Raw genomic sequence first — 18,297 nt, forward strand, 5'->3', positions numbered from 1 at the left:
AATCAATGATAACACAAGTAACTTGTTTACTTGTGTTATCTTTGATTAATATGTTAATTTGTTTGATGACCCAAAAAAAAAAAAAAAAAATAGCTGTAGCGCCTGGGGTTTGGTGACTTGCTCAAGGGTACCTCACTGGTGGTATTGCTGGCCCAAGACTCGAACTCACAACCTTATTGTTAGGAGTCAAACTCTCTAACCATTAGGCCACGGATCCCCAAAGTGTAATGAACATGTGTAATAATACAAACTCCATAATCATCGGGAAGAAGGAGGCGGGAACCGGCGGACAATCAAAATGAAACTTTAATTACAAAATAAACACAAAACAGCGCATCAGCCCCTCACGGACGACTGATGCGCACAAATAAAAACCAAAACATAAAATAAAGCCCAGGCCTGGTCCTCTCTTGTCCTTCACTGTCGTCCCTCCAGTTTTATATCCTTCCATCTCCTCCGTGGGCCTCGAGACCGGTGGGTCTAGCAGGTGTAGCTCAACTCCAATCACTCCACCGGCCTCGGCCCCGCCCCACTCGTCACAACATGCAAAAAAAAAAAACACACCTCTGTATTTTTGGCTCAAATCAAACTTGCACGTGCGCGCACACACACACACACACACAAAACAAAACATTTAGTGTTGCTGGAACAAAGTTTACAACCATACCCATTTTACCTTTTATTTGTTGCCCACTAAATAATGTTCAGGTTTTATCAAGTTGTTGTGCATGCTAGATTTTTCAAGAATAAGATAGGGCTGAATTATCCACAAACCTAATTTATAATACCATTCTTGCTGTAGATTGTATATACTGCCTTGGTGATTCGTTGCCTTTATCTATAATTAAGTGGTCTGTATTTCATTGTTTGTGTTTAACATATAAAGTAGTTATCACTTCTACACAAATAGATGAGGAAATTCTACACTGATTAAAGAAATAAGTAAAAATCTACTGGATTTGGATCTGAATCTGCCAATACTTAGAGTTTTTGGCAGAGGTTTTGAAAAAAGTGGTATCAGGGCATCCTTACATTTCATACAGTGATTGTTATTTTTATTTACTATTATTTGAATTTCTTTGACATTTATACATTTGAAAAGTCCCACATAGCCTTTACATTTGTTTTCCTTTTTACAGGTGCAGAAGCATCTTAGTCACAAAGAGGTCCAAAATGCCACGGCACTCATGTGCCACAAGCCACAAACGGCCATGAAATTTTATAAGGCGTACTGTTCTGTGGAAGAAGCTTTGGAGCTTCGAAAAACCATGAGTAATTCAATTCAACTCTCCAGGAAACAGGTCATTGCACACCACACCACCACCGCACATTATTGATGTCTCTCATTGTTTCTTTAAATGTATTTCTGTGTCTACATATCAAACAAAAACATGAAGTTTTGAAGTATTCTAATTTGTTGAGATTGTGAATTGGTGGGTTTTTGTTAAATGTGAGCCAAAATCATCACAGTTAAAAGAACCACAGACTTTAAAACTGCTTCATTCTGTGTGCATTGAATTTATTTGAATTACTCGACTACTCGTGGTACATTCTGCTGTAAATGAAAAGACATTTAATAGTTTGTATCTGTATGTAACAATGACAAAAAAAAATTGTATCTGCATTCTGATAAAACCAGGTGGAACTTTGTACAGTTACTTGATAAGACTGTTATGACTATTAATCTAAAGTAATTTTTAACTTCTAAAAACATATTTATCATGCAAGCAGAGAGATGTCGTAAATGAATGAATGAATTCAAAGCACACATTTTCATTATGCAGAACTCTTTAAGCGAGAATTTGTTTTGAAATTCACTAAACAAATGTGATGTTACAAACCAGCAAAAGATAAAGATGCAAACATGTAGGCCAAATTGATTATTAGCTGATTATTAGCCTACTCTTGAGAGAGAACTGGTTTGGTTTTTGAGAGACTGAGACACGCAATGCAGCTGTTTGATTGGTGAGCACACTGTGCTTATTCCATTCATTCATATTATATCGTAGCCTAAGGTTTAAATCATTGCCTTTTTAAGTATACGAATAATATAACGTGTATGATGTATTATTATAAATGATATTTCTCTTGCCAAGCATTGATTTCTGAGAGATGCACGGAAAGGCAACAGCAATACGGTGTTTTTCATTTGCACACTTTTCACTCATTAAGTTTACATTCATTCACTTTACAGGTTTGTGTATAATATTGCTGTTAAAAAGCTGTTATCTAGCAAACACTAGAATGTGGCAGCTTCAGCCGAATATGCAGGCAGAATTATTCCTTGTCCGTTATTCTTTTTTGAAGCCATTATCCGTGCCTTTCCAAATAAGGTATTTGTGTGGGGTGCACTCCCCTAATTATAACATTACATATTTACATGCAACATGCAACATAGATTTAGAAAGTAACAGCTACACGCAATATTCTTGTCCTAAAAATCACGTCATACTTGCAATCTCTGTGCATGCGTTATGGTTAATGCATGCTCGAATAGTCAATTGTTTCCGGCAGCACCGACTAGTGGTTGAAGTAGTCGATCACTTGACTACTCGACTAGTCTATGCAAACCCTAACACACACACACACATTCTGTGTTATTCTAACGTTAGAATAACATTCTACAAACCAGAAACAACATTCTATTTCTTTAAAGAAAACTTTACTTGCTAACCACACAAAATAACATTGCTTGGCAAACAGTATGTGCGTATAACGTGCTTTTCTGGCATTCCAAATAAATTAATACCTGTGGAAAAAATCTTCTCCCTTCTACCACAGGCTCTCTGTTATATGCCGCACCTCATCCGAGCAACAATACTTACACCCATTTCAAGTTCAAAATAGTTAAAAACATTCCAGTAATTTGATGAGTGCAAACACATTTGAATACTCTTATCACATAAATTTTTCATCTGAAAGAGAAACTCTTAACAGATGCATATTCAGTAAGATTTAATTGTGATCATGTGGTTTTAATTAATTAATAATTAACTTTTTTAATATAAATAACTGATCTTTTTATATTTTATGTTTAGATGGTAGAGTCTGGTTCTTCACTGATGTCAAATAAAGGTGAGTTAAAACTGGATAATGCACTTTTGTTCTCATTAATACATTTTGGGAAGTAATGTAGATTCAAAGGTTTCATTTACCCCAAAATGATAATTCTGTCACTAATTAACTTAATTCCTATTTAAACTGAGCTGACCTAGACAATGGTGTCTGTGCATTCAATAATCAAATGCCTTAAGCTGAAAATTGAGAATTTAATCTTGCCATTATACATTACCGACACTCTATTCTACTATTTGATACTGTTCAGTGCTTTGACACAATCTGTATTGTTAAAAGCGCTATATAAATAAAGGTGATTAATTATTCCCTCTTATTTTATTTTTCCAAACTCATAAACTTTTTGTTCATCTTTGAAGCACAGTCCCTGTTAATGTTTTCTCATTTGACAGAGAACATACAGTATAACTATTTATATCATGATGATTCGAATTAAGATTTTGTGACATAAATCAAACACGCACTCTCTGCCGCCTCTGTCTGTAAATTTGAGAGCGAAATAATGCATATATCTTTACCTTAAAGACAAAAAAAATGTATAGAAAGCTAATTTTCTCTTTTTAAGTGAACCAATTAAAATTTAAAACATATAATCTCAGGTTATGTATTAGGTATGAATCGCATACAGGCACATCACTATTGCGTAGATTAGTGTTGCTGACTTTATCTCTTAAACTATGAACAGAGAAAACACTAGTTGATCAAAATATAAAAATTTGAATGCAGTCTCCTTTTTTCACTGAGACATTCATAATTATTAATTTTGCCAATTCACTGTGGCAAGCTTTGGCAATGCGTGTGCTTGGGCACTTATTAGGATAAAAGCAAATAAAGGATCATAATAATGGTTTATTAATGAACATGCATTTAGTCAACTAATGTTTCAAATGAATGACTGCTAGCCGACCAGAAAAATCCTTAGTCGAGGACAGCCTTATAAATTAGTGTAATTCACATTTGTTCTAATCTATTTTGTTGTTCTTAGTCCTACAAATTTGGGAAATTAGGTGTTCATCACAGTTAACTTGTAAGTTTACTTGCATACTTACTTCACTTGCAGGTTTGGTTGAGGACTGTGACGAAAGAAGTGTCTGTCCAGTTGAAACCATGGAGACTGTAAAATCTGTGGCCCTCCAGTGTACAGCTAAAGCAGTTAAATCTAAACAGGGTGATCAAGAGACTGAGACTGTAATTCCCCAGGGAAGACGCCCTCACCAGGATGAAGAGTCAGTTTCAGTTGAAGCTATTGGAGTATTTTCTTCTGGGGCAGATGAGAAAACCCAGGAGCCGACTGAAGAAACCGTATTCGTGTCTGATAATGGCAACACAGTTGAAGCTACCACAACTTCATCCACTGCTGAGCAAGAGGAGCTAATTAAGTCTCCACCTGCCAACAAAATTTGTGGCAGACAAAGAAGAGCAGCACAGACATCAAAAAAGGAAATGGCCAAAGCACCTGCTGTGTTGTCATTAATTGAAGAGGAAAATCTGAGTGAAGAGGTTTTTGACCAACCCGCTGTAGATACTAGCCCACATTTACCTGTAACTGAAGAACACACAGAAACAATGGTAAAATCTGTGAGGGGAAATAGGAACACAAAACAGTCAAAAATGACCGTTGTAGTTGAGGTCCATCGTGTTGCAGACCCTGAACCATCAGTCGCTGTCGTGTCTAGCCGTGAACATAATGCAGTTACCAAGGCAAAGTCTGAGGTTACAGAGAATGTGGCTTCATCAGAAAAGCCTGTTAAGCCTGTTAAACATACCAGGAGAACAGCAAAAGCTCCTGGATCAAAGAAAGAAAATACCATAGCACAAGCAGATTCTGAATTTGTTGCAGCTAATGAAAATGTCAAGCTTTTGAGAAGAGGAAAGGCAGTGGCTCCCTCTGCCCCCAAGACGTCAACTTCCCTTAAAAGGAAAAGTAATGTGGCGATTGAGGTAGCAGATGAGTCCATAAATGAGGAACCTTTACCAAAGAGAAGAGGCAGAGTAGCCAGCAGCTCTGAAATTGTAGCAGAGTTTTCCACCAAAGAGAAAACATCTGAAGCGGAACCAAAAAAGGCTAAGCCTACTCTTAAGAAAACTTACAATAGAGTTGCAAGAGGACAAAAAATGACAGCCCAAGAACCAGATCCAGCACCTACTAAGGCTCAAGCATCTGTTTCAGGTAAGCATAATGTAAATTCTGTCCTGTACATTGCCTTAAGCTGAAAATTGAGAATTTAATCTTGCCATTATACATTACCGACACTCTATTCTACTATTTGATACTGTTCAGTGCTTTGACACAATCTGTATTGTTAAAAGCGCTATATAAATAAAGGTGATTAATTATTCCCTCTTATTTTATTTTTCCAAACTCATAAACTTTTTGTTCATCTTTGAAGCACAGTCCCTGTTAATGTTTTCTCATTTGACAGAGAACATACAGTATAACTATTTATATCATGATGATTCGAATTAAGATTTTGTGACATAAATCAAACACGCACTCTCTGCCGCCTCTGTCTGTAAATTTGAGAGCGAAATAATGCATATATCTTTACCTTAAAGACAAAAAAAAAATGTATAGAAAGCTAATTTTCTCTTTTTAAGTGAACCAATTAAAATTTAAAACATAATCTCAGGTTATGTATTAGGTATGAATCGCATACAGGCACATCACTATTGCGTAGATTAGTGTTGCTGACTTTATCTCTTAAACTATGAACAAAGAAAACACTAGTTGATCAAAATATAAAAATTTGAATGCAGTCTCCTTTTTTCACTGAGACATTCATAATTATTAATTTTGCCAATTCACTGTGGCAAGCTTTGGCAATGCGTGTGCTTGGGCACTTATTAGGATAAAAGCAAATAAAGGATCATAATAATGGTTTATTAATGAACATGCATTTAGTCAACTAATGTTTCAAATGAATGACTGCTAGCCGACCAGAAAAATCCTTAGTCGAGGACAGCCTTATAAATTAGTGTAATTCACATTTGTTCTAATCTATTTTGTTGTTCTTAGTCCTACAAATTTGGGAAATTAGGTGTTCATCACAGTTAACTTGTAAGTTTACTTGCATACTTACTTCACTTGCAGGTTTGGTTGAGGACTGTGACGAAAGAAGTGTCTGTCCAGTTGAAACCATGGAGACTGTAAAATCTGTGGCCCTCCAGTGTACAGCTAAAGCAGTTAAATCTAAACAGGGTGATCAAGAGACTGAGACTGTAATTCCCCAGGGAAGACGCCCTCACCAGGATGAAGAGTCAGTTTCAGTTGAAGCTATTGGAGTATTTTCTTCTGGGGCAGATGAGAAAACCCAGGAGCCGACTGAAGAAACTGTATTCGTGTCTGATAATGGCAACACAGTTGAAGCTACCACAACTTCATCCACTGCTGAGCAAGAGGAGCTAATTAAGTCTCCACCTGCCAACAAAATTTGTGGCAGACAAAGAAGAGCAGCACAGACATCAAAAAAGGAAATGGCCAAAGCACCTGCTGTGTTGTCATTAATTGAAGAGGAAAATCTGAGTGAAGAGGTTTTTGACCAACCCGCTGTAGATACTAGCCCACATTTACCTGTAACTGAAGAACACACAGAAACAATGGTAAAATCTGTGAGGGGAAATAGGAACACAAAACAGTCAAAAATGACCGTTGTAGTTGAGGTCCATCGTGTTGCAGACCCTGAACCATCAGTCGCTGTCGTGTCTAGCCGTGAACATAATGCAGTTACCAAGGCAAAGTCTGAGGTTACAGAGAATGTGGCTTCATCAGAAAAGCCTGTTAAGCCTGTTAAACATACCAGGAGAACAGCAAAAGCTCCTGGATCAAAGAAAGAAAATACCATAGCACAAGCAGATTCTGAATTTGTTGCAGCTAATGAAAATGTCAAGCTTTTGAGAAGAGGAAAGGCAGTGGCTCCCTCTGCCCCCAAGACGTCAACTTCCCTTAAAAGGAAAAGTAATGTGGCGATTGAGGTAGCAGATGAGTCCATAAATGAGGAACCTTTACCAAAGAGAAGAGGCAGAGTAGCCAGCAGCTCTGAAATTGTAGCAGAGTTTTCCACCAAAGAGAAAACATCTGAAGCGGAACCAAAAAAGGCTAAGCCTACTCTCAAGAAAATTTATAATAGAGTTTCAAGAGGACAGAAAATGACAGCCCAAGAACCAGATCCAGCACCTAGTAAGGCTCAAGCATCTGTTTCAGGTAAGCATAATGTAAATTCTGTCCTGTACATTGGGATTTAGTAATAAGTGATTATTCAATGAACCTGATTGTGCATCTTGGGACTATGATTAGATTTTCTGTTTTGCATTTGTGTTCATGTGTATTATTCACCTGTTGAGTGTAATGGTAACGTTTTATGTGTTTACACAGGAATCAACACTCGAAAAGTAAGGAGTGTGAAAAAGTAGAGAAAGTAGATGTCCCCACAGAGGCAGCTCCTGTCAGATGCAGCAGGAGGAAGTAAAGCATTGATTTTACAAAGTGATCTTAATTATTTATTCTGTGTAATCTTGAAATTTGTGTGTCATTTCTTTATGCCTTTTTCAAAAAGAAAATTTTTTTCCAGTGTAATTTTAGCAGCTTTTATCTTAGGGTAAACTGTGTGTACACTTGTCAGATGTTTTTTCTCTTAAATTCAGACTTTTTTAGTTCAAGAAAATGTTTAAAGAATTCCTAATTTTGAACTGCTAACTTTGTTTAAACACTTTTCTTCTATATTCCTTTTTTTTATTTATTAAAAGAATAAAGTAAGCCAGGGGTGCAAAATCAGGCTTGATTGGTCAGAAATCTTAACCCCAAGAGTGTGTTATTTGCTGTAGTGTACATGTGACCTGCCTGAAAGTTTTCATTTAAACGATTTTTGTCAAGATTTTTGTTTGATTAATTTTACTGGTTTCATCAAGATAATGTACAAATCAAAGCTGTCAATGGAAGATAATTAAATAAAAAGTTTTAAGGTTAAATATTTTTTTTTATATTTCTTGTAATTTGAATAATAATAGGTTTTTTGGATATGTTTGTCATTTTAAAGCAAAAAGTTAAAGTGAAACGCTACATTCTAAAAGTATGTTAATTGTATACTAAACTTTCTGTCTCGATGCACAGCAGCACCACCAGCTCCACCTCACCAGCAGGACAAGTCAAGTCAAATCACCTTTATTTATATAGCTCTTTTAAACAAAATACATTGCATCAAAAGCAACTGAACAACATTCATTAGGAAAACAGTGTGTCAATAATGCAAAATTACAGTTAAAGGCAGTTCATCATTGAATTCAGTTATGTCATCTCTGTTCAGTTTAAATAGTGTCTGTGCATTTATTTTTAATCAAGTCAATGATATCGCTGTAGATGAAGTGACCCCAACTAAGCAAGCCAGAGGCGACAGCGGCAAGGAACCGAAACTCCATCGGTGACAGAATGGAGAAAAAAAACCTTGGGAGTAACCAGGCTCAGTTGGGGGACCAGTTCTCCTCTAAGCAGACGGAAACCAGTAGTTCAATTCCAAGCTGCAGCAAAGTCAGATTGTGCAGAAGAATCATCTGTTTCCTGTGGTCTTGACTTCTGGAAGCACCTCTTTTAGGAGCTTAGATGGAATAGGGGGGACAGAAATTATATATATATTAAACATTACAATATAATATTACAATAGAACATTTCTGTAATCTATAGCCTACCAGTCAACAGTGCATTTATTTGATCCAAAGTACAGCAAAAGCAGTAATATTGTGAAATATTTTTACTATTTAAAATAACTATTTTCTATTTGAATATATTTTGAAATCTAACTTATTCCTGTGATCAAGGGTGAATTTTCAGCATCATTACTCCAGTCTTCAGTGTGACATCCTTAATAAATCAAATTCTAATTATCAATATTATCAATTATCAATATTTAAAACGAGTACATTTTTCAGCATTATTTGATGAATAGAAGGATCCAAAGATCAGCATTTATGTGAAATAAAAAGCCTTTGCAACATTATACAGTATATCATAAAATAAATTTATAGAAATTAATATTTTTATTTAGCAAGCTTTAAAATCTCAATAATTTATATTCAGTATTTAAATTACATCTCTATATTTTAAATAGTCTAGTGAAAATATTTATGTTTACCGTTTTGCTGTACTTTGGATCAAATAAATGCAGGCTTGACTTGACTGGTAGTGCATAGTATAGGTAACTTTAATCTGTAATTTCTAGCTTTTAATTGGCTTAGAAATCTATAACTGCTGGACAATAACAAATAATAATGATTTTATATATATATATATATATATATATATATATATATATATATATATATATATATATATATATATATATATATATATATATATATATATATATATATATATATATATATATATACTACAAACATCACATAATAAGGCAGACTAGTTTCTATACTGTAATAAATCTATGCCAATTAGCACTGTTTTGTTCATATACTGTATTTATCACCTGCTGGAGATGACTTGAAAAATCATTTTAAAGTTTCAGTTCTTCTGTCAAAACAACTGTTTTCATACAGCGATAGCTGGGCGCTTTTGCCCATATTAGGAGTTTCCTGTTATGACTTTCTGCGAGAGAGCACCCTCCGGCTTCGAGTATGAATGATACACACACTGCAGGAGAGTGTTTAGCGCTACGTGAAGTTCATCTCGTCTTCTGGGCCCGAATAAAATATGAGGTCATGTGCAGACTATCCTGTCTCTTTGAGTTTAAATATTTATTCACACCAGCTCTTGAAAACCTCTATGCGAACACATTTGACTGAAAAAGTGGGTCTAACATACATGTTGTTGGTTTAGATAATTTAACAAGTTTATACAATTCTTCCTCTTCTAGAGAATGACTGTTCCTCAGTGGATCTATAGTGCACTGTCTGATGCGATACTGTTGCTGGCGGCTGAATGGTTACAATTTTATCTCTAATAGTATCAATTTTAGAAGTAAAGTAGTTCATAAAGTCATTAATGCTGTGATGTTGGGAAATGTCAACACTTGTTAACATTTCAGCAGACAGCAGGTGGCAGTACAGCGATCAGCCGCTCAAAAGGAGGTGGTGGGGTAACTGGAGCTATCCCATAGACAGTAAAAGAAATGGACACAGCGACCCCGTTGCTGCGGTTTGGACTACCTGCTTGTTTATTGAAGATGCAGGACAACCAGCTAGAAGTCTATTACAACAGTCCAGTCTAGAGGTTATGAATGCATGAACTAGCTTTTCTACATCAGAAACAAACAACATGTTTCGTAGCTTGGCAATGTTTCTAAGATGGAAGAATGCAATGTTTTTGTAATATGGGAAATATTGTTTTCAAAAGACAAGTTGTTGTCTAATTTAACACCCAGATTTTTGACTGTAGAGGAAGAACAGTACATTCTTCTAATTGCAAACTTTAGTCTACTAGATTCTGTGTACTGTTTTTTGGTCCAATAATTAATATCTCTGTCTTATCCTAATTTAATAGGAGAAAATTATTGATTATAAACACACATACACTAGTGCTGTTATAAATACTGAGATGTGTGTGTTGAGTTACAGAGATGGCTGACAGAAAGAGCAGTAGCAGCGGAGGCGTCAGCTCTCATCTGACCGTCAGAAGGAAAGACAGAGCAGAAAATGTCAAGAAAGAGGAGAAACCACCTAAAGAAGGAGAGATCGCTAAGAATACGCCGGTGGAGAACAGAGAGAGCACAGAGAAACCAGAACCCATGGAGTTTGAGATCATCAGCGGGTGAGTCTGAACAATACTCCCAGACCAGAAGAAACCCACTTCTAAAAGCTGAAACCTCACCTTCATCATTTTACAGTGCATACATTTAAATTGAATAATTTAGAAGTTTCATGTGGTCTCGTTGAGATATATAGTTGAGTATCATCAGCATAACAGTGGAAACTAATCTAGTTTCTAATAATAATTACCAAGGGGCTACATGTATATTGAAACTAGAAGGGGACCTAGCACGGATCCTTGTGGCACTCCATATTTTACTAGTGATAAATGAGATGACTCCCAATTTAAATAAACAAAATGGTAGCGATCGGACAGGTGGGATCTAAAACATCTTAGAGTGTGCCCTTGAATACCAGTATAGTTTTGTAATCGATCTATGAGTATGTCATGATCTATGGTGTCGAACGCAGCACTTAGATCAAGTAAAACTAGCAATGAGATGCAGCCTTGATCTGACGCAAGAAGCAGGTCATTTGTAATTTTAACAAGTGCATTTTCTGTGCTATGGTGGGGCCTGAAATTCTTCATTCAGATATATTTTTTGTTTTTGCTGGAATCGGCTCAATTGAGCAGACACAACTTTTTCTAAAATTTTATACATAAATGGAAGATTTGAAATAGGCCTATAGTTTGCCAGTTTACTAGGATCTAGTTTTGGTTTCTTAAAAAGAGGCTTAATAACTGCCAGCTTAAATGTTTGCGGACGTGACCTAAAGATAACGACGAGTTAAAAATATTGAGAAGCAGTTCTTCGGCTACAGGTAACAACTCAGTAATTTAGAGGGTACAGGATCTAATAAATATGTTGTTGGTTTAGATGCAGTGATAAGTTTATCTAGCACTTCCTGTCCTATAGTTGTAAAGCACTGCAGTTTATCTTTGGGTGTGATGGATGAAACTGAAGGGTTAGACGTTGTAGAATCTACATTAGCTATTGTATTTATAATGCTATCTCTTTTTTTTCAGCAAAGAAATTCACAAAGTCATTACTATTAAACGTTGATGGAATATTTGAATTAGGTGGCATCTGGTAATATGTTAATTTAGCCACTGTGCTAAATAAAAACTTTGGATTGTTTTAGTTATTTTTAATGAGTTTGTGTATATGCTTTGCCCTCGCAGTTTTTAGAGCCTGTCTATAGCTGGACATACTGTTTTTCCATGCAATTCTAAAAACCTCCAAGTTAGTTTTTCTCCATTTGCGTTCAAGACTACACATTTCTTTCATGAGAGAGAGTGAGTATTACTGTTATACCATGGCACAGTACGTTTTTATCTAACCTTTTTCATTTTGATGGGGGCAACAGCTTCTAATGTATTAGAGAAAATAGTGCCCATGTTGTCAGTAATTTCGTCTAGTTCATGTTTATTTTTCGGTACAAAAAGCAGTTGAGATAAATCAGGCTCGTTAATTGTCGGTCTTTGGTGGTTGGACAATAGTTCTGCCCAGACGGTAACGCTGAGCCATATAGTATGTAATACGCAGCATGCAAAAGAGTTTATTAGGTCAGTAAACACAAGTCCTAATGCATCATGTGTATTATCAGCGTGGATATTAAAATCTCCAATGATTAGCTCTTTATCAACTGTAACCAAAAGGTCTGAGAGGAAATCTGCAAATTCTTTTAGGAATTCTGTATACGGCCCTGGTGGTCTGTACACAGTAGCCAGAGCAAGAGATACATTAGATTTCTTTTGCATGTCTGACAGTGTAACATTTAGCAGAAGTATTTCAAAAGAGTTAAACCTGTATCCTGTTTTCTGGGTAACATTGAGAATATCACTATATATTGTTGCAACACCCCCGCCACGACCAGTCTGACGGGGCTCATGCTTATAACAGTAGTTTGGTGGAGTGGACTCATTTAGACCAAAATAATCATTTGGTTTTAGCCAGGTTTCAGTCAAGCAGAGTAAATCAAAACTATTATCTGTGATCATTTCATTTACAATAACTGCTTTGGGTGTGAATTATCTATCTGGGTGTGAGTTCAAACTTAAAAAATAGTTTTTGTTCATTTACTTAAAATTCTTCTGGTTTAATCAAGATTTTTTTCTAGATCCTTCATTAAATTTATATTTTGACCTCACTATTCGGGAGTCTTAATAGATTGTACAGCACAAGTACATCTATCATTTGAGCTTGTAGAACAAAAATCATCATAATAGTTTTTTGAGAATTGTCTTACTAGTCACATGGAGTGAAGTGTCCTGGAGATGTTGTCAGAGAGCAGCTCTGCTCCGACTCTGCTGGGGGGCAGGCCATCAGCGCGAAAAAGCCTAGGACGCTCCCAGAAAAAATTCCAGTTATTAACTGTCCCAATTATTAAATTACCCAGTCTTGCTGGGAACCATCTCGATTAGGCTCCTGAAGTCCCTTTTTATGCATCTCCATCTGTCGCAGCGTGGTGTCATTAATCCCGGCGTGAAGCACAATCGCTCTGGGGCTCTCGTCTCACGGAGGGGAGCGAAGCGGTTCCGGGTGGAGATCTCGAAGGCTGGAGGGGGAAAAGTCATCGCCCAGGGCCTGGCTCGCGTCCTCCGCTGTGGATGCACCCAGGGTCTGTGGTGTCCCAGCGCCCGAGTGAAGGACATCTGGGAAGTTCTTGTCCTGGGTGCACCGGGCCTTTGCAGAGAGGCATAGGGAGTAGACGTGGTTTGACTGTTAGCAGCGCACTGTATACTTACCCCGGACTTGTGAGCATCAGCCCGGGAGGATTTTAGCGCAGCTCTCCGCACTTTCAGCTGGGCCTGCCTCACCTCCAGGTCGCGAATCTGCTTCTCAACGGCCTCCAGCTCAAAATATCAAAATAAAACTAGTGATAACGAAGTGGGCTGATTGTTTTTGTTGTAGAATACGATAGAGGATATATTCATAGAGGTACATTATAGAAACGGAAATGGAAATAGATTTTTAAGATAAAAAATAGCCAGACGGAGTGCTAACACAGTTCACACAGCAACAACAAGATATATTACGGATGTGGATCCACTTCATATTTGAGAGCAAAGACAGAAACATCCTGTACCTATTCTGAAAAGTGCTTAGAAGGACAAACTCCATCAAAGACATTTAAAGTTCTACCTTGGCATCATAGTGTTTCTTTGAGTGGACTCTAGGGTCTCAAGTGGCTTGAATTCTAAATCCGTTGTAACTACTGGCGTTGTTTTTTTTTAGGGGGGAATATTATGGATGTGGATCCACTTTGCTCCAGACAGCAAAGACACAGTGTTTATTCTGATGTGTGAACCAATATGAGTCAATACTTTGAGTAGTTTTGCTCTCCAAAAAAAATTATTATTAGAAAAATCTTCAACTTTTTTTTTTTTTTTTTAATTAACAATTCGCTTATTAAAACGTACAGCAAACTTTATATCAAATATTTTTAAATCGTCCACAGCTGAGCAATGCATGAGGCGGATCTGCACCAGAGAGCACAAAGTGAATGTGCTGCAAAAAGTCATTTTCAGATGCAAAAAAAAAAAAAATTGGATAGCCTAGATTAGGGTCCATCTTATTAGGGTTAGGGTTCCTTAGAATATAATAATTATAATTACTGTTAACCCACAGTACCAAATTTTAATTGATTAATCGCCTATTTTTGGTTTGCTGCATTATTTTTTAAACACACTAAAAAAAAAATCAGTTTGTGAGAGGAAAAAAAATATATAAGTCATGTATAAGTTGCATTTTATTACATTTAGAAATAATAATGGCTGGCGTAATAATGTTATAATGTACCAAAATAATATTTTTAGTTCCCTTCACTTTACAACAAATACTTTAAATTGAACAAATTTATCAGAACAGAACAAGAATTTTAATTATATAATTCTAATGGATAAATATAATTGCATCATATAATAATATAGGGTTAGCTATAAACAAATAAAAATTTTGAGCTAAGCATACGGTAAGGTTGGACTCTCTCCTTCTCTCAATCATACAAATGTGTCATACTGTAGCAATATGACAAAGTGGACCGCTGCTCGCTCCGGATGTCACGGTGAATGAGTAAAGGTTTGTGTAAAGGTGTTCTTTTAATATTTGATGAGTAGACTGTAGCCTAAGACTACGTTTTGAAATGAACTCACTGTAAATGTATTTAATGTTTTTTAAAGAACGTTCATTTATATAGCGCTTTAAACAAAATACAATGCATTAAAGCAAATGAACAACATTCATTATGCAAAATGTTGTGTTATATGTATATTGTGTGCATCTGTTATCCCGAATGCCCAAGACAAATTTCTCCGTCAGGAGACAATAAAGGCAAATCAAATCAAATCAAAATGACAATTAAAGGCAGTTCATAATTTAATTCAGTGATATCATCTCAGTTCAGTTTAAATTGTGTCTCTGCAATCATTAGCAATCGCTGTAGATGAAGTGACCCCAACTAAGCAAGCCAGAGGTGACAGCGGCAAGGAACCGAAACTCCATCGGTGACAGAACGGAGAAAAAACCTTAGGAGAAACCAGGCTCAGTTGGGTGGGCCAGTTCTCCTCTGACCAGATGAAACCAGGCTCAAATTCAATTCCAGGCTGCAGCAAAGTCAGATTGTGCAGAAGAATCATCTGTTTCCTGTGGTCTTGTCCTGGTGCTCCTCTGAGACAAGGTCTTTACAGGGGATCTGTATCTGGGGCTCTAGTTGTCCTGGTCTCCGCTGTCTTTCAGGGCTGTAGAGGTCCTTTCTAGGTGCTGTTGATTTTGATATTCTAGGTATTATCAAATTGCCTGAGTTTTGAGAATGCAGTGGACATGGAGGTAGACACAGTAGACGCAGTAGACTCCAAATAGGTGCAGTAGACTCCAAATAGGGAAAGGATCTGCCGCCCGCAGTTGATTTTGATATTCTAGGTATTATCAAATTGCCTGAGTTTTGAGAACGCAGTGGACGTGGAGGATTATGTACCGTATTTTCCACACTATAAGGCGCACCGGATTATAAGGCGCACCTTCAATGAATTGCCTATTTTAGAACTGTTTTCATATAAAGGGCGCACTGGATTATAAGGCGCATAGAATAGAAGATACTGCAGTCAAACGTTTGACTGGTTTTGCATTATGCATCCACTAGATGGAGCTGTGCTAAAGGGAATGTCAACAAAACAGTCAGATAAAGACGCCTTGAGCACCTTGATCCATATATAAGGCGCTCCGGATTATAAGGTGCACTGTCATTTTTTTGAGAAAATTAAAGGCTTAATTAAAGTGCACCTTATAGTGCGGAAAATACGGTAACAAGAGCTCATTCAAATACTGAGGTGCTAAACCATTCAGGGACTTATAAGTAATAAGCAATATTTTAAAATCTATACAATATTTGATAGGGAGCCAGTGCAGCGATGACAGGACCGGGCTAATATGGTGATACTTCCTGGTTCTAGTAAGAACTCTTGCTGCTGTTTTTTGGACTAGCTGTAGTTTGTTTACTAAGCGTGCAGAACAATCACCCAATAAATCATTACAATAATCTAACATTGAGGTCATAAATGCATGGATTAACATTTCTGCATTTGACATTGAGAGCATAGGCCGTAATTTAGATATATATTTTTAGATGGAAAAATTGAGTTTTACTACTCAGTACTATGATACTCACTTCACTTCACTTCACTTCACTTGCTTCTCCCACTCTCCCACTTTGATATAGTCTAAATCCTAACTGGAAATCCTCACAAATACCATTTTTCTCTAAGAAGGAATATAATTGTGAGGATACTTTTCTAGTATCTTGGACAGAAAAGGGAGTTCAATCAGGACCACTTCCGTCAAGTATATTTATGACAATTATAATTGCATACAGTTAGTGTTGGCGGTAAGGTTATGTTCTGGGCAACACTCCACACGCCTGTCCATGCAGCCATGCTTGGACAGAGCGGGGCGAGCAGCAAGACAAACCCCCCTGGGATACAGAACAGAACCATTATAAGCATACAGAATTATAATTCACAATTACATGACTTGTAAACAGAATGTGATAGAGACTGCTTCCAATGAAGAAATGCTGCAGTAAATTACAGACTTTGCGAAGCAACAAAACAAGTGCGTATGGCCCCGACTACACCACTGGTGTGGTATGATAGAAGATGGCCAGTGTGTATGTGATCGTGTTCGGGCCACATGACTGAGCGCACGAATGAACACTAGAGGTTCAAATATTAGTCTGTTAATTCCAAGCAAGTGCCAGCAGTTATTAAAAATATTGATGCAACCGTTGGTGTTTATTCTTCTCTTCTTCTCTGGTAATTTGCATGTCATCGTAGGCTACTTGGTATGTCCCAAAATCGAAAGCACGAGCACATGTAAACACCTTATTGGATTAGATAACGTCTCATGTAAACAGTCCACCGAATCTTTAAATCTGAATGAAAAAAAATAAAATACATGTAAAACGTGGCTATTGAAATCACGTACTTATAAGCCTATATATAGAAGCCATAGAGAGATAAATGCGTGCTTTTGAAGCTGTGTGCATCTGAAACACTCACACAGCTAATGTGTCATCAACCTTAGAAATAAACATCAGTGACATTGAGATTTCGCTGCTAAATACAGGGAACCCCTGTTGAAACGCTTACACTAGAATGCTGGTATCATCTGACCCTGTTCTCATGGCCTTATCGGCGTGTCCTTAGAGCAATTGCATGCTCTAGCTGCGTATTGCTCCAGGTGTATGAACACAGATGTATAAATGCTGCTGCTAATATGCTTAATATTCGTTCCGGCAACCGATGCAAAATTATGCTAACCACCAGGCAACATGCACAGCGATATGAATTAAGAGAGTATTCACTTATTTAAGATGCGGATTTCAGATGTTCTGAAACAAACTGCAACAGTTTGATTTGCAAGCAGCGATGCGATGGAAGAGACACTGAAGAATGGGAATTTAAATTCACCTAGATAAACAATTACAGTTGTTTTTATGACTGTAAGCCATTCTCTTCAAATGCTACTGACGTTAGAAAAGTGTATAACAATATCACAAGTAACTTTAGAGACAGTCCCTAAATTTGAGACTCTCGAATGTCCAATGTCAAGCCAACTTTATGCCTGTTTTTGTTTTGTTTTTTACTTTATGTTTCTTTTCATTGTGCCGGATTGCTGATGTCCTTTACCTGGGCATAAATGTCGATCCATCAATTACGAACATTCATCCGCAAACATGAGGTGCGAGCGGTCGTGAGCGCGGATGGGAGAATGGCGCATGTTTTTTTTTTTTTTTGAGCAACTGGAATGGTGCCCCCTCTGGGAGTTGGTGCCCTACAGAGACTGCATACTCTGCAAATAGAGAGCAGCGGTACTATCTGGAAGATATATTCCTCAAACCGTTGTACAAGAGGAGGTGATGCTAGTCCTTCAAGAATCACTCAAAACCTGTTCATAAAGCCTATATATAAAATCTTAAAATAGTATAACACAATATGTTGTGCTATTCTAATTAAGTCATTTAATTTGATTAAAT

At 36.9% G+C, this 18,297-nt stretch overlaps 1 protein-coding gene and 1 long non-coding RNA gene across 2 annotated transcripts in view; both read left to right on the forward strand.

Annotated features, from left to right (window-relative positions):
- Positions 1–8,040, forward strand: part of LOC113094170 (proteoglycan 4-like) — a gene marked incomplete at its 5' end in the record, with an annotated part of 40,986 nt that extends 32,946 nt beyond the window's left edge. The window contains 5 exons of the mRNA XM_026259880.1: positions 1,140–1,301; positions 3,039–3,075; positions 4,136–5,245; positions 6,167–7,276; positions 7,448–8,040. Of these exons, the coding sequence (XP_026115665.1) occupies positions 1,140–1,301; positions 3,039–3,075; positions 4,136–5,245; positions 6,167–7,276; positions 7,448–7,485 (2,457 nt within the window). The remainder of the gene's footprint in view (positions 1–1,139; positions 1,302–3,038; positions 3,076–4,135; positions 5,246–6,166; positions 7,277–7,447) is intronic.
- A 1,515-nt stretch (positions 8,041–9,555) lies between these two features.
- The window catches only part of LOC113094174 (uncharacterized), a 62,729-nt gene continuing 53,987 nt past the window's right edge, over positions 9,556–18,297 (forward strand). Inside the window, exon 1 of the long non-coding RNA XR_003287997.1 lies at positions 9,556–10,825. This is a non-coding gene — a long non-coding RNA (uncharacterized LOC113094174). The remainder of the gene's footprint in view (positions 10,826–18,297) is intronic.

This window comes from Carassius auratus, unplaced genomic scaffold, assembly GCF_003368295.1.
Source record: "Carassius auratus strain Wakin unplaced genomic scaffold, ASM336829v1 scaf_tig00215268, whole genome shotgun sequence".
NCBI lineage: Eukaryota > Metazoa > Chordata > Actinopteri > Cypriniformes > Cyprinidae > Carassius > Carassius auratus.